This window comes from Calliphora vicina, chromosome 5 (genome assembly GCF_958450345.1).
Source record: "Calliphora vicina chromosome 5, idCalVici1.1, whole genome shotgun sequence".
NCBI classification, from domain to species: Eukaryota; Metazoa; Arthropoda; class Insecta; order Diptera; family Calliphoridae; genus Calliphora; species Calliphora vicina.
The window spans coordinates 46,137,635-46,154,750 of record NC_088784.1 but is presented as its reverse complement, the minus strand read 5'-3'; the positions used below and the strand labels follow the sequence as shown (position 1 = coordinate 46,154,750).

At 30.2% G+C, this 17,116-nt stretch overlaps 1 protein-coding gene across 3 annotated transcripts in view; it reads right to left on the bottom strand.

Moving 5' to 3' along the window:
* Slik (Sterile20-like kinase) overlaps window positions 1-17,116 on the bottom strand; it is a 181,917-nt gene that overhangs the window by 132,224 nt on the left and 32,577 nt on the right. For all 3 annotated transcript variants that reach the window (XM_065512570.1, XM_065512569.1, XM_065512571.1), the window contains exons 2-5: window positions 12,748-13,274; window positions 12,484-12,682; window positions 12,108-12,418; window positions 6,821-6,961 (exon numbers count right to left, since the gene is read on the bottom strand). In XM_065512570.1, the coding sequence (XP_065368642.1) occupies window positions 6,821-6,961; window positions 12,108-12,418; window positions 12,484-12,682; window positions 12,748-13,071 (975 nt within the window). In that variant the 5' untranslated portion in view covers window positions 13,072-13,274. The remainder of the gene's footprint in view (window positions 1-6,820; window positions 6,962-12,107; window positions 12,419-12,483; window positions 12,683-12,747; window positions 13,275-17,116) is intronic.

The following is a 17,116-nucleotide window of genomic DNA, read 5'->3' as shown; positions in this document are numbered from 1 at the left end:
ATATGTATGTACATTGCCCACTTTCAGCGTACAGCATCCTAAATTTATCAAGAACACAAAAAACAACAACGCCAAACGAAACAAAACACCAAAAGAAAAAACAAAATACGCAAGCCAATGAAACCAACACACATCCAAACATACGTTTAATTGTATAAAAAACAACAACGCCAAAAGAAACAAAACACAAAAGAAAAACAAAATACGCAAAGCATATGCTTCCATCCAAACATACGATTTGTTGCTTATTTGACAAAAAAACCAACACACAACCAAACAAACGTTTAGTTGTATAAAAAACAACAACAACGCCAAAAGAAACAAAACACAAAAAAAAACAAAATACGCAAAGCATACGTTTTGTTGCTTTTTTGTAAAAAAAAACCAACACACAACCAAACAAACGTTTAGTTGTATAAAAAACAACAACAACGCCAAAAGAAACAAAACACTAAAAAAACAAAATACACAAAACTTGCACATCCAAACATACGTTTTGTTGTTTTTTGTCAAAGCATGCAATACATTGCGTTTTTTGATGAAATTTTCAGAGGTTGTCTCGGATTTTTGCTCATATCTCCGTTATTTATGGACGGATTTTGCTGATTTTAAATAGCAAAATTCTCGAAAGTATGTCTGACAGAATTGTTGAAGATTTGGATCCCGGAGATATCTGGGGCCTTCAGAAAATTGATTTCAACAGACAGACAGACAGACAGACAGACAGACGGACATGGCTTAATCGACTCCGCTATCTATAAGGATCCAGAATATATATACTTTATAGGGTCGGAAATGAAAAATGTAGAAATTACAAACGGAATGACAAACTTATATATACCCTTTTCACGAAGCTGAAGGGTATAAAAAACTGAAAAAAGTGCATATTGTAAATACTTGTAAATGCACCTCAAAACTAAATCGAAAGTCGGCACTGGTTGCCCTTCTTAGAACAAGCTAAAATTTTTTTTGGTGGTATTTTAGGTCATTACGAAAGTTTTTAGGGAGTACCGTTTCAACATTTCAAAAAATTTAATTCTAAGGGACACTCTACTATACATAACAAAATTGATACAGTAAATAATTAAGATTTGTTTGGATTTCCCCATTATCTTCTATATCCACACATTTTGTTTGGAATGGTTTCAATTTCCTAGTTAATATTCCGATTTTGTTTTGGCTTCCTCAGATTCCGTTTGATTTATATAATATAAGGCAAAAACAGAATTAATTGATTCAACTTTCGATTGAAATGGAATTCTGTGACTACTTTTTATACGAAAATTTATTCTATGAGCCAAATGGGCCAAATGCAAAGCATGTCACAAATAAAAACGCAATATTAATAGTACTTATAATAAAATATAATAAAATTAAATGAATATCCTTTATATTTATATTAAGGAATATTACAATAGCTAGTGTTTCATAACTATAAACGCATTTTAGAAAAAAGAATAAAATAATTCGTTTAAAAACGAAAAATAACATAAATATTGCAAGAATCTCCATTATTCTTAACTAACTTAGAAATCCATTCTGGCAAATCTTTATCATTAATATTTATTTACTGGGAAAGTAAATGAACAGACCTATTATTAGTAATTTTTAACAAATTATGGAAATAATATGATAAGTATGAAGTAATGAAGTCTGAGTAACAGAAATGAGAATTTTTTTAAATTGTTATTAATCTTTTGATAAATTTTATATATTTAAGCCTTTATTTGCATCAAATGCATTTTTGCCATTTATTTTTCATGTTCGCAAATAAAAGTCACAAGCTAACCTTTACGAAAAAAATAAATTATAAATCACTCATCCAGATTATTTGTGTTTGTTTCTTTTCTGTTTCTCTCAACCCCAAACCTAAAATTTTCTCGAATAAATCACTCTCTCAGTGATATATCACAAAAAATTATTTTTAAATGGCTGCGAATGAGAATTTACCATTGAAATGAAAATGAATCCGTTATTTTCGGTCTCTGCTTTTAGAGCAAAATCAGTGCTGTTGAAAATCACATTGGAGCATTTTGTTTATGAAATATGATTTCTAAGTTGTTTTAATTTCCCAAAAAATGTAGTAACTTGCAAACAATAAGCCCCTCATATGCCGACTAATTCATTATAGATCTAGAGAATGCTACAACGAGCTTACCATCTTGGAGCAACAAATCTCACATAAATAATGACAACCTTAATGAAAACCTACTTTCTTTCCGCAGATTATTAATAACACTGTGACACAAAATCGAACTTTCCGAATCGGAATTGGATGTAACCAAAAGCAAATGAAAGCTTACGTTTTCCATAACAAAACTCTCAAGGCTTTTTTTAGTTCAGCGCTAGATTTTTTTTACCCCCACGCATTTGAAGTTAGTGATTTTGGGACGCTGGCTATCAAGAAAAAATCATTAAACATTTGATAAAACAATGGGTATTTATTTTACCTCTCCCGGAAAGTTGTGGTATCTTTCTATTTTTGTGGTCGGGGAATCCATTTTTGATATTTGTTTTTACCTAAAACTCACGCTAGAGGGCGCTGCACAGTGGTGTATAAAAAAGGGAAATATATCTGTAACTTCTAAACGGTTGGTCCGATTTTAATGAAATTTGACATGCGAAAAGAGGAATTCTTGTCGCGTTAAAGTTTTGAACTAGGATCTCATAAGCCCATCAAGGGCGCAGGCAGGGGTTCCCAAAGTAGGACATCTCGGGTATGTTAAATATTTAATACAATAATATCTTCGTTTGCTCTCTGATTTAACAAAAAATACGTATATAGAATCTCCTCGTCGAGCACTACAAAAATTTAAAAATCCCAAAAATAAGATTTTTTAGTATTTTTTTAGTATCCCCACCCATACTAGGGGTGGGGAGATCGAAACCTTTTTACAAAATAATTAAGAACATATTGGGCCATCTAAAATGGTTTACGCTATTTTAATATCGGCTATGCGATTTGAGAATTTTTGCCTTAAATTTTAATTTTACATTAAAAAATAGGCGTATTTTGGTTCCCTCGGTATGGAAAATTTTTAAATTTTTTTTCATTTCTGATATTTGATGTAAAGTTATCTTTTCAAAAAGTATAAACTGTTTATACATCTTCTAAGAAATTTTTAGATAAATTAAAAAGATAAAAAGTACTTTTTTCCCTAAAAACTAGCGAAAAATTTTATTTTTTAAATTTTTTAAATTCAATAGCACATAACTTTGGACTCAGTAATGGTTTTTAAACAATTATTTTTTTATTTGACATATACATTTGTTTTTAGTTCAATAAAAGAAGCTGGAGTAGGGTAGTTGAAATGTTGAAAATTTAATTTTCAAATGCGAATATCTCCTAAGCTATAAGATTTAATTGATAACTAAGACATGTTTTTTATAGTGCTCGACGAGGATATTCTATATAAGTATGTATTTTTTTTTAAATCTGAGAGCAAACGAAGAAATATTATTGTATTAAATATTTAACATACCCGATATGTCCTACTTTGGGAACCCCTGCCTGCGCCTCGACAACAATTCCTCTTTTCGCATGTTAAATTTCATTAAAATTGGACCAACCGTTTAGAAGTTAGACATGTTTCCCTCTTTTTTTCTACACCACTGTACAGCGCCTTGTAGCGTGAGTTTTAGGTAAAAATAAATATCAAAAATGGATTCCGCGATCCCAAAAATAGTAAGATACCACAACTTTCCGGGAGAGTAAAAATAAATAGGCATTGTTTTATGAAATGTTTAATGATTTTTTCTTGTTAGCCAGCGTCCCAAAATGACTAACATCAAATGCGTGTAAAAAAATCTAGCGCTGCACAGTGGTATGAGAAAAAAAGGAGGGAAATAAATCTATAACTTCTAAACAGTTAGTCCGATTTGAATTTCACATGCGCAAACAGGAAGTGTTGTCGAGTTTAAGTTTTGAATTTGAACCTCATGGGGCCGCCAAGGGCGGGACCAGGTGTCCTCAATGTAGGTGACCTCGGGTATGTTCAATTTTAAAAACAATCCTATTTCTTCGTTTGTGTTCCGATTTCAAAAAAACACATATAGAATCTTCTTGTCGAGTACTACATAGCTATCAATTATCTCTTATAGCTTAGGAGATATTCGCAATTGAATATTAAATTTTTAACATTTTTACCAACCCTACTCCAGTTTTTTGATGTAGTACTCGACAAGGAGATTCTATATATGTAATTTTTTGGAAATCGGAACACAAACGAAGAAATAGGATTGTTTTTAAAATTGAACATACCCGAGGTCTCCTACTTTGGGGACACCTGGTCACATGAGGTCCAAATTCAAAACTTAAACTCGACAACACTTCCTGTTTGCGCATGTGAAATTTCATTCAAATCTGACTAACTGTTTAGAAGTTACAGATTTATTTCCCTCTTTTTTTTCTCATACCTCTGTGTGCTGAACTAAAAAAAAGCCTTGTTATGGAAAACGTAAGCTTTCATTTGCTTTTGGTTTCATCGCATTCCGATTTTGGTTGTTGCACAGTGTAATGGGAAAACATCTAAAAGGTATTCATTTCAAACATATAAATGGTATATAATATATAATGTTACACTTTTTGATACAAATCATTCTTGTCATGATAGAGCGACACTGCACAGTGTGGGAACTGAAAAAAAGGTGGACAAATCTGTAACTTCTAAACGAATAGCCCGATTTTAATAAAATTTCCTATGGCTATAGGGAAGGTGTTGGCAAGTTTAAGTTTTGAATTTGGGATTATAGCATCAAGGAGGGGCCGAACCACAATGCCCCAAATTGGGACACCTCGGTAATATCAAAAATTAAAAATGATGCCAAATTTTTGTTTGCGATCAGATTTGGAAGATTTTCATATATATCGAGATCTACATAAAACATTGCTTTAGCCATATCAATTATGTCCTATTTTCAAAAATGTACAAAATTTTTAAGAAGTAAATAATTGATATAATACTTTTTTCGAAAATATATGAATAAAAAATGGTAGCTGATTTTTTAAAATTTTAATTTTTAAAATGTAATAAAAGTTTTGTTTTTGAATCATTTTTAATGAAATTTTACACCTATATAGAAACTTTTGACCGAAATCCAAAAGTGAAAAAGATATCGAGTCATAACCACAAAAAAACAAATTTTACAGGGGAATGTTTTTTTAAATAACTTTGGTTGAAGTCTAAGTATTACCGTGATGCACTGTTACTTTTTAACTATACATTGCATTTAGTTTATTTCATATATTTCCAATATAACGGATATTTATATCGCTTACGCTGTCATGATGGCTAGCTACTATTTAAAGTTAAGGCAGTTACGCCCTTACGATTTTATTAAAAAAACAACTTAATGTTTAATTTTTTCAAATTATTTTCATATACAAAGATTCAAATTAACATTTTTAATCTTATAAGACTAATATTAATTAAGTTGTTAAAACGAAAAAAGACGTAAGCGCCACTTCATTTTCACATAATATGTAAGAAAAACAATAAAATGTACATACGTCTAAATTGTTTTTGCTGTAAAATCATAACGGTACATTATACAGCGATGGTATTTTGTGAGATAATGCGAATGATGGAGAACTATCGATGTCGGTTATGGCACGATATTTGTGAATTGTTAATGACAATCCCAAAATATTTATCAAAAATCCTAAAATTGGGATTTTTGGATCTATTGAAGGCACCAAGCTAGGGGCTATGAAATCCCTTTGCACAATATTGAAGAACATACATGGACATGTCTTAATTTTTTGAAAGCAGCTATGCGATTAGAAAAAATGTTGTCTAAAGTTGAATTTTACATAAAAAATAGGTCTACTTCGGAAGGCTCTGGACCACGCAATGATTCGAAATTTGATATTATTTTGCTCTTATAATATTTCAAATATATTCAAATATAAACACATTACTTATCTTTTTCTTATTTTCTGTATAATTTAATATTAAATGGCGAAAAAACTACTTTTTTTATTTTTTTTAAGTTATTAATAAAATTATTAAAAAAATTTTTGTTAATTCAAAAAGAATTGGTTTCGTTATTAGCAATAAATAAAATTTTACTTTTCAAATGCGAATAAGCATAAGAATAAGTTTTTTGTAGATCTCGTCTAGTAGATTACCATATATAAAAAATCTTTCAAATCTGATCGCAAACAAGAATTTGGCATAATTTTTGATATACCCAAGGTACTACAATTTGTGGCATTGTGGTTCGGCCCCTCCTTGGTGTTATAAGCCCAAATTCAAAACTTAAACTTATCAACACCTCCTCTATAGCCATGGGAAATTTTATTAAAATCGGGCTATTCGTTTAGAAGTTACAGATTTATTTCCACTTTTCAGTTTCATTCCCCCACTGTGCACTGGGGACATTTGATGGATTTACATAGGTCATAATGTCATACAAGCTATTTGCACCATATTAAAACATTACTGTCGGTAGTTCGTGGAATTTTTAGGTGTTTCGTGATTAAATATATTGCATATTTTATTTCCATTTGCCGATTAAAAGTTTTCGACACATTCCTTGTATCATTATTTTACATATACTTTTACATACAATTTGTGATTTTGACAAATATTTTTCTATCCGTTTATACTTATTTTCAAATCTTTAATGGTAGACTAATTTGTATTTTTCAAAAATAACTCGATACAGACTATGTTTTGATTCTTTTACTAAAATCGTGATTTTCAATCGCTGAAAGGAACGATTTTTTTATTTTTCCCGTGTTCTGTTTGAGAGGGTTTTCTACAAAAAATTTCTAACGGGACACTTTAATGTTTATACAAATGCTATGTATATTTACCTCTGTCTCATCGTCAACCACTTCTTCTACCACTTCCGCTCTATACTCCAGTAAGAGGTCTTTTATGGGTTTAGCGTCTATTTCGCGATTAATAAAAGCATGTTGCAACAACGCTTCAGTAGATGGTCTTTGTTGTGGATCCTATTGACGAAAAAAATTAAGATTAAATATATAACAAAACTTAATTACCCAAGCAGAAATATACAAACTCTACACTGTCGGTACGATATTGCTAAAAATGTAAACAATATCTGCAAAATTTTTTTTATATATATTTGATTTTGCTAAAATATTGAAGTAATAACGTATAACACAATGAAAAAAAAATATTTTTTGAGAAATATACGACACAATTTTAAGCCAAATAGGTTTTTAATTTTCATCTACTCGCATGCATACATATTTATAATTTCGATTTGAAAGCTCATAAAAAATGTTCGTTTAAGGTATCGTAATAAATTTTGAAATTTTAAGATGAATAAATAATAAAAAAAAAATATTTTTGAAAAAATAAATTTTAGTTTTTAAATTTTATAATTTATTGAGCTTTTGTATTAAACAAAGTTTATTTTATTTACAATATTTCACGAACAGTAGCCCGTTTCTGTATTTCTCGAATTGAAAAACTTTCCGCATGAAACGATTGAATTGCAACAAAAACAGTGTAAAGTGAAACAAAATATGTTTTTTCTCGCACAAGTGTTTCTGTATCTTGAGTTTGCGAGAATTATCTGTCATTTAAATAATTTTCCAGCTATTATTGGAAGGATGTGAGAAAAAGTGTTTCTAAATTATTTTTTTAAATTCAGCAGTTTTAAGCGCCACACTTTACTTTTTGTTTTATATTTAAATGATGACAATCAATAAAACAATTGTTATATTTTGGCATTTTAATTTTTTTTAGCCTTTCACTGTTTTGGTTTTATAATAATTTCTTTCTTTCGTTGACGTTTGTCTTGCATTTGACACTTAATTACTGGAAATATTCCAGTAAGAACAGAATCTGTGTTGTCTGTTTTCGCATTCAAATACATAAACACTTTTTTCTCGCACATCGAGAAACGATGGAATTTTTTGTTTCACACTTCATGTGAGAAGTTTTCCGATGCGAGAAATACAGAAACGAGCTACAGGTTACAGTTAAATGACAGATCTATCCCAATAAATTAATTTACTCAAATTTGTGAAGAAATTTAAAAAATTAGAGCTAAATTTATTTGTTTAATGATTAGAATTTTGTTTAAAAAATTCACTAATTTAATTTTCTGATTTATAGCGAAATTTCATTTAATCACCCCTATCGTGAAAAACATGTGAAATTTATGTGATATTCCCCTAAACTTTTTCATTCACAATAGATGATTTTGTTCGTAGCAGCTGTTTATTGTTTACAAAATTTCACAACATGGGGAATTTTTTCACGTGAACAAAGTTTATGAACGAAAAATGGGAAATGGGAACATATTTCATGTGAAGTATTGATTCGCGATAGGGGTGAATATGTATCCATATTTGTACAAGTTAAGAGCTACACAAAGCTTTGCAAAATTAAGTTGTCCAACTTTGATACTCTGTATCTCACCTTGGATTCTAAAATGGTGGTTTTAAATTTTAGTTTCTGAAAGCTTATGTCCACCTGTATTACAACCTTGCTTCCGATAAAATAACTTAATAACTATCTGGATTTTTTTCAAATTTGTTCTCGAAATTAGACGACCTAAAATAACAAACCCATATACAGTGAACTAATAAAGTTTAAGTACACCTATTATTAAAAAAAAACATGTATTTCTCTCCATATTTTATAGGCGGCAAATAACACATTGTCCCAAAAGGAATCTGGTTTCTTCAAATGCTCCTGTTTTTGTAGACTACAGTTATTAAGCGTTTTCCCGGGGTTTCGGTAATTTCTGGTCATTTCATAACCATATAGCTTGTGGGTGCATCCTTGTGTTTTATCTTTCTAACAAATCGTCTCGAATTTTAGGAGCCAATTTTTTTGTTCAGTTTTAAAAGATTTTTTTCGACGACCAGACCCTATTCTTTTGTAAGTTTACATTATTTAAATATGATTTAAAAATAGTTTGAACGCTGGAGTGGTTTTTCCTATAATATATTATTTTACAAAAACAATAACTCAAATATTCTATGAGTAGTTGATGTACGTAAACTATTTCGGCGTCATTTAAAAATTTAAAAAAAAAATTATATTAAACGTCCTTATTTGTTTCAGACACAAGATGTAATATTGGTATTAAATATAAGCTTTTTGATAGGCATGGCGATGCACATTAAGTCAAATGACAGCTTTTTGTGTGCAAAAGTGATAAGAATCAAAGTGCAGTTTTACATTTGTTGTTGCTTTTAATTGGAAAACTCTCAAAACAAAGTCAAGAGTTTTTTTGTTTGTGCTAAATATAATGTGTGCGTTAAAGTTAATCGATGAAATTTTTTTCAAATGAGCTTACAAGTTCAGTTGTCTTTCAATTTGTCAATTTGTCGTAATCAATTTGTCAATTTGTGTTCGTAATAAATCAATGATATAAAATAGAAAATAAAGAGAGAAGTAAGTATAAATGTGTTTAATTAAAAGACCCCAAATTTTAAAAATAAATTAAATAATAACACGGTGCTACAATGAAGAAAAAAAAACTTGGAAAACAAATTGTGTCAAAAAATTTCAGAAACACCCTCAAATTCAAAAGTTTTCCTTTAAAAAATATATTTTAATCAAATTTTGGTTGTTTCCAACAAAAAAGTTCTAAACTAATAAGACTATTTGACTATTTGTTTATTGTTTTGCCATAAAATAACACTTTTCTTGTTTAAAACACAACAACAAATATTATTATATAATAGGACATTATGACAATATGACTAATAGCAGACCGTGTGAATACCCCAATTGTATTTGTATATGTCTGTAAATTTATGCTACATTTTCGGTATCTGCTTTAAAGTTAATTCGCTGTGTTGTTAGAACATTAATTATTTGTAACATTTCTAAATATAACGACTTTTATAGTTATTTTCTGTATTTCATACTGATTAGGGTATTCAATTAATCGGGTTTCTGGTTTAATCGGTTAATCGAGCAAATAATTAACCGAGGTTTAGATTTATTCGGTTAATTTAAAATTATTCGATTAACCGAATAATTATATTTTCATTTTGCTGCAACAACGTCATAACTCAAAATTCGTGTTTTTTGAACTGAGTATTAAAAAAATAGGCGCTGTTCTATAGTCTTTCATATAGTTTTATAAGTTTTCAAAAAAGTCAATTATTTTTTGTGTGAGTGTTTTTTTTTGTTGTAAACATCAAAATTAAATTTCATATTTTCTCGTATATTTGATAATTAAAAATTTGGGTTAAATACAGATTAGAAAGATATTCACTTCTACTATTTATATATCTGAAATCGCATGATTTGTTGAAAATTTATTTAAGAAATAGTAAAATGTCATAAAATATTCAAAGACGTTTTTCTCGAAACGACTTTTTTTGAATTATGACGTTGTTGCAGCAAATGAGCGATGTGTGAGTTTTTTAGGGTTTAAGTGAGATCTTCTGAAATAATCTTGTATAAAAAGAATATAATTTAAACGATTTTTTTCTTTAGATTTAATAAAACTTTTCTTGGAAACAACTCTCTCGCTGATTGTACATGTTGGAGAAATCAAAAGCATGATAAAGAATATTCCTTTTTGGATTGTTTTAGATTTTGATTAATTTAATAGTTTTGTTTAGTTATGATAAAAGACTCATTTCAAAAAAAAAGTTTCGTCTATACATGTAAATGCAGACAAAGTTTCAAATACATCTAAATTGAATATGTCAGTTGTTATACATACTCACTAATCATGTTTATTGGATGTTCAAAAAATATCAAATTTTAATTTGAAATTTGTAATTTTGAACAATGAGAAGCTAAAGCAGTTTTTTGTGAAGTATTAATGTATTTTAAAATATTTTTCGTTTGTGTAATATTTAAAATGTTTAATTTTGACAATGTTGTTTATTGATTTCTTGAAAAACATTTTGTTATTTTTTCCTAAAGATACTACACAATGGAGTAGCGGAATATCGGAAATAAATAACAAATTAAATACTTTGTAAATTTGACCTCATGCTCAATCTATCTAATAATAGTTGGGTTGTTAATGAACGAACAAGTTCAATTGAACAATTCAGTCAAGTGAACAATGTGAAGTTGTTCAGTCTTCTTGTTCTTTATTGTTCTTTTTATTCACTTTATTCTCTTTGTCCGTTTTACATTTCTGTACGTGTTTCAAATTCATATTTTGAAAAACGTTTTTAAATTGCATTTAAGTTGTTTGAATTTGATTACATTCTTCTTTTCTTCATTTTTAAAAATCCTGCCTAATTTGTTTCTAAAAGCAGTTGTGACCTGTTTGTTTTGTACACTATCTGCAAATATATTCACAGAGAAATCGTTCAATCACTTAGTTCAGTCAAACACCGCAGAATAAAAATGAACAACTGAACAAAAAGAACAATCAGTAAAAAGAACGATTATGCCCAACTCTATCGAATATATGAGTAGGTGAGAGGCAAAACTCGTTCGTTACAAAAATTAAAACAAAATGAGATAACTATTGATTCGGACAGTCCTTCTCTATGTTGCAGTTTATTTAATTTTTTCAACTATAGAGTTTTAGTCAAGAATGGAGTAACATTTAAGAATTTAAAACATTCGACTAATTAGGTTCATAAATTCGGTGTTATTCCAAAATTCGGTTTATGTGTAACGAGCGAGTTTTGCATTTCACCAACTCATATAAAAATCCCGTGTCACAATGTTTTTGTTTGAACTCCTCCTACACGACTCGACCGATTTTTATTAAATTTTGTATGTATATTTGGTGAGAATAGGTCGGAAAGTGAATTAGGGTGTTTCTATCCAGAAAATTTGTTTAAATTGTTTGCCAAAAACTTTTATCGCATTTTTTTATTTGGCATCCAAGAAATACCTATAACCCCAAATTTTCACTCTCCTACCCTCACCATCCATTTTTATATGGCGATTTTAGTATTTTTAGTTGAGCAATATCCAAATCTTTCAACAAGAACGATGCGGCTCTGCCGATTTATGAACAATTTGTATGGCAAAACAACGTTAGCCGGGTCAGCCAGTATAATATAAAAACGATTCATATTTATTGCGTAGTAAAAAACATTTAACTAAATTTCAAACCCTGGTAATTAACACAATATTGGAAAGGGTCATAATTTCTGCTTGGGTACATTCATCTTTTTTAGCTACCTTAACAAGAGAATTTTTTAAAAAGTCATTAAACTCTTTGCTCCACCTGGATGGTTGATCTAGCTTTGGCGGATCGCTTTTTTGAATTTTAAGTAAAACTCGCATTGGCGACATTTCGCTGTTAGGGGGTTCCATTTGAGCCAATTCAATTAATGTAATTCCAAGCGACCATATATCAACTTGTTGATCATAAGGATTGTCTCTAAACGTCTCACATAAGACTAATTCCGGTGCCATCCAATAAGGGGTCCCAATGAAGGTATCGTGTTTTTGAAGTGTATGTTTATTTTTGGCCGATACCCCAAAGTCAGCTAAAATAAAAGTTAATTTAAGATTAAAATCAAAACAATAGACATTTTTAAATATAGAAAATTACCCAATTTAACTCCGCCTTCCATCGTCAGTAAGACATTTCCGGCCTTTAAATCACGGTGAATAACTTTATTTTTATGCAAAAAATCTAAACCTTCTGTCATATGTTTGCAAACATATGCAATCTGAGGTTCATTAAGTGGTTTTTCCAACTCAACCATTATACTATCAAGTGCTCCACCATCGCAGTATTCAATAAGCATCTAAAAACAAAACAATGCATATATGTGTTTAATAGTTCAGAGTTCAAACTTTCAATACTTCTTACCCATAATTTAAGATCTATGTAAAAAGCTTCATAAAGTTCAACTATGTTTGGATGCTTAATTTCTGACAATATGTCAATTTCCACCATATGATCGCTTAGGTCTGCCACAGCCTCTAAAATACACATTTTAGCAGCAGCATATTGTGTAGTCTCTTTGTTTAGAGCTTTATAAACCTTTCCGAATGCTCCATCTCCGAGCTCGCCAACAATTTCCCAAATTTCAGCGGGATCAGTGTCCATTTTTATGTTATTGCCATGACGTTTCTTTTTAGCTTCTCCTCCTCCCAAATGGAAAACTTTTTTCAAGTTATTAATAAACGACATTCTTACTTCTATTGATTACGTTCCTCCTTTATTGTATTTAATATTATTATTCTGAAGAACTTCCAATAGCATTAGCTCTACTCCATTTATAAGCAAATCTATTTTATATGTTTTATAATACATATGGTTTCATTAGTTTATATAAAATTATTATATATTTATATATTATGTCCTTTGAATTTAAATTCTGTAAATTTTAGGACCTGCAAAAATAAATTAAACGAGATATATTATTAGTAGGGTAGCTTTTATGTATTTGTAATCGTATTTTTTATACTTAAAATAAAACATAATCCAGTTTAAAAAGTTATATTTATGAGTATAATATCGCAAATGAAAGTTTATTTAGTCACTTACATTTTTGGACTTGTTTTTGTTCATTATGGTGAACGAACCGAAAGTAGCTTTATATACCCTATTTCGCAACACTAACCACTAACTTTTTTTTAAATATTTAAAGAGATTATCCTGGTGGCAAGAGTTGCAATATACTAATTTCCGAGACAAGGTTCATCATCCGTCCCAACACTGAATCAATAACGCTACTATACAAAATAGAATTTTTTGAAATGGGTCCTCGTGCAAATCATATTTTTTATAGAGTCCGAACGGTTAGTTTTCAAGATATGTTCACTTTATGTTTTCAAGGTAAAACCTATTTATAGTCGTTTTACCTCAAGAATGTTTTAAATACTGTTTACAGATTTACGGACTTATTCATAAAAGATTAAAACTGGTTTATAAACCATTATTGGGCAATCTATCTATATATATATATAAAATACAAAAAATGTTTCTACCTATGTCCGTTATAGACTCTGAGACCATCCCACCGATTAGCTCCAAACTGGTATCATTGGAAAGGAAATTTTCTGAATATGGTTTTGGACACCTAAAATACTACATTAGGTCCATTCGGTGATTTCGTAAAGAAAATTGTCGAATTTTCTCATACAAACATTTTTCATCTATATATAAAAAAAATGGATGTATGTTCCGAATGAACTCAAAAACGGCTGGACCAATTTCAATGAAATATTCAGGGAATCTTCAGAATTCCCTAGCGGGTAACACTCTAAAGTCAGATTTTTGATTTTCGGTCTGTGGGCGAAGGGGTGAGGCAAAATCAATTTTTTACATTATACCGCTAATGCCATCTATATATATAAAACCACAGGATCGATTTTGATGAAATTTTCAGGGAATCTTCAGAATAGCCCAGCGAGTAACACTGTATAGTCAGATTTTTAATATTTCGTCTGTGGGCGGCGGGGCGTGTAACATCAATATAATTTTTAATATACATTTTATATACTTTTATGTCTTTTCTTTTAGAAAGTTAAAATTTACAAAAAAAGTTATGTAACGCGGTTGCTTTTTCTTATAAAAATTTGAAGAATGATGAAACATGTGATTTGACTGAAAAGTATGGCAATGCTAACAAAATTAATCCACTAGTGAGAAACACAATCATTGGTTAAATTCCGGCAAAATATGTTTCAGGATTAATATAACAGCGTGTTAAGCTGAGTTTAACTGACAAGTAAGAAACTAGCTCTTAGAGAAATATTGGGGATACAAAAATAATGAGTGTTAATTTTCAAATTATAAAAGGCAAATCAATCCCTGTATTTTGGTGCGTTTGTTCGGTTCTGAATTTGTATATAAAACAAAAAGAAATTTTTAAAATGTTTGAAATTTTTTTTCTATCCACATAAATATCACTTTGGTGACGTGATTTACAAAAATTAGGGCCGAAATTAATCTACGTTTTTGAAACAGACGAGTTTTAATTTTTTCCATACATTGAGGATCCACCTTAATGGAGATATCAATGTGAATAACATTGCAAATAAGTTTGCATAATTTTGGTGTTTAATTGGGACTGATGGAGCTGAAATAATAACCAAACAACGTTCTTACCTTTCACTTCTAGATACAATCGGAAGGGCAAATAATTAATGTGGCAAGATTTTACCATCGATGAACTTACTCAGTAAAGTCGAATGTACTACTCCATTAAATGATCGAATAACATATTCAATGGTAAAAAATTTACCCGACTCATAAAAGTATAAAATTCTGTCAATAGTTACCAATTGTTATCGATATCGGTGAAAAATGTATACTACCATTTGCGCGGTACTTAATTTACACGCATTCGATATAACGCGAACTCAATTAGCAACCATTTTTTTAAATACGCGACTTTTTTTTATCTACCGAAGATGACAACACATATGCCACAACCGAGACTTTTGATTCTACTAAATAAGTTTACTTAAAAAGTATATAAAAAGGTATGTACCTACAGTATTGGCCATAACTAAAGCACCCCCTCAAATCATAATTTTTTTGATAAAACGGCTTTTTTGGGATGTATTTTGTATATATTTTATTAACTAATATTGTTAATGTTCATTTAAAATTAATTTAGTAAAAGATAATTTTATTAAAAATTAATTACAATGATAAATCATATAAAAACTCAAAACGCAACGGACAAAACAAATTTGACTCGGTACTGCATATTTGCAATGTGAGTTATCGGGAATCACAATGAATGCATTTAAAAATTCCAAAAGATAAAAATAATGGAAGGCGTAGTGTGTAAAATTTAAGTTTTATACAGTTTATTGTTAAAAAAAACAATGATAAGGAACAAGTACTCCAGTGAATTTAAAACAAGTAACAGAGCTATATTCGGCTTTGTCGAATCTTATATACCCTTCACCAAAGTATACCTTAATTGTATGTTGAACAAAAATAACAACAAAAAAATAAACCAAACGGTGGTTGGTTTACGTGGTAGTTCACTACGTGCGAACAATCAAGTAGAGTCGAAGGGACCCCGTTTTGAACGAACGCACTCAAATACATACAAATTATGCACGCGTGTGTTTGATTTGTAATTCTCATTTCATTCCACATTGTAGATTCTACCCAACAACATTCTACAATGTAGAATGTTGCTATTATATATGTACATGATTTCATAAAACACTAACAAAATACATGCGTTTTTGGGTTTTTTGCTTATATCTCGGCCATTTGTGGACCAATTTTCTCGATTTTAAATAGCAACCGAGCTGGAAGATTTTGATGTATCAATCATGTTTGTAAGTTATTTAGGGGATTAGGGATGTTGATTTCAACACACAGACGGACATGCGGACAGACGGACATGGCTATATCGACTCAGCTATCTATAACGATCCAGAATATATATACTTTATGGGGTCGCAAATGAAAAATGTAGAAATTACAAACGGAATGACAAACTTATATATACCCTTGCCACTCATGGTGAAGGGTATAATTAATGTTATTGAAGACTGGAAGACGGGCTTATCACTACACGAATTGAGTAAAAAATATATAATTAATAGATCAACTATTTCCAAGCTCGTTTCAAAATTTTTTATTCTGGAGGTCGTTCGCGAAAAAAACAATACAAAAAGATCCTACAGCATCAGCTATTCAAGTACGAACAAGTTTAAGATTATGCGTTAGCGAAAGAACAATCGGTAGAAGAGTAGTAGAAGCCCGTTTATTCAGCTGACGACCAGCAAAAAAACCATTTCCATCAGCTAAGAACAAGAAAGCTACACTGAAGTTTGCCAAAGCCAACACCGTCCTAATATGGAAGACAGTACTGTTTCCTGACAAATCCAAATACAACTTAAAAAGTTCCGCTGGAATAAGGCGTGTACGCAGACCAAAAGGAGAAAGATTGAATCCTAAACATTGCAAAGAACAATTAAACATGGAGGAGGCAATGTAATGGTCTGGGGTTGCTTTTCTGGTCAAGGATTTGGGCCAAATCATAAAATTTATGGGATTATGGATCGCTTCATGTACCGTGATGTATTGAAATATGTAATGTTGCCTTATGCCAGTGAAGATACAGGATAACGATCCTAAGCACACCTCCAATGTTTGTAAGACTTGGCTTCAGAAAATTGCGGAAATAAGGATCGGCAATTTTCACGATTTATTTCAATAGCCTGGGAAGGAATATCGATATGTTAAGTGCGAATGGTCT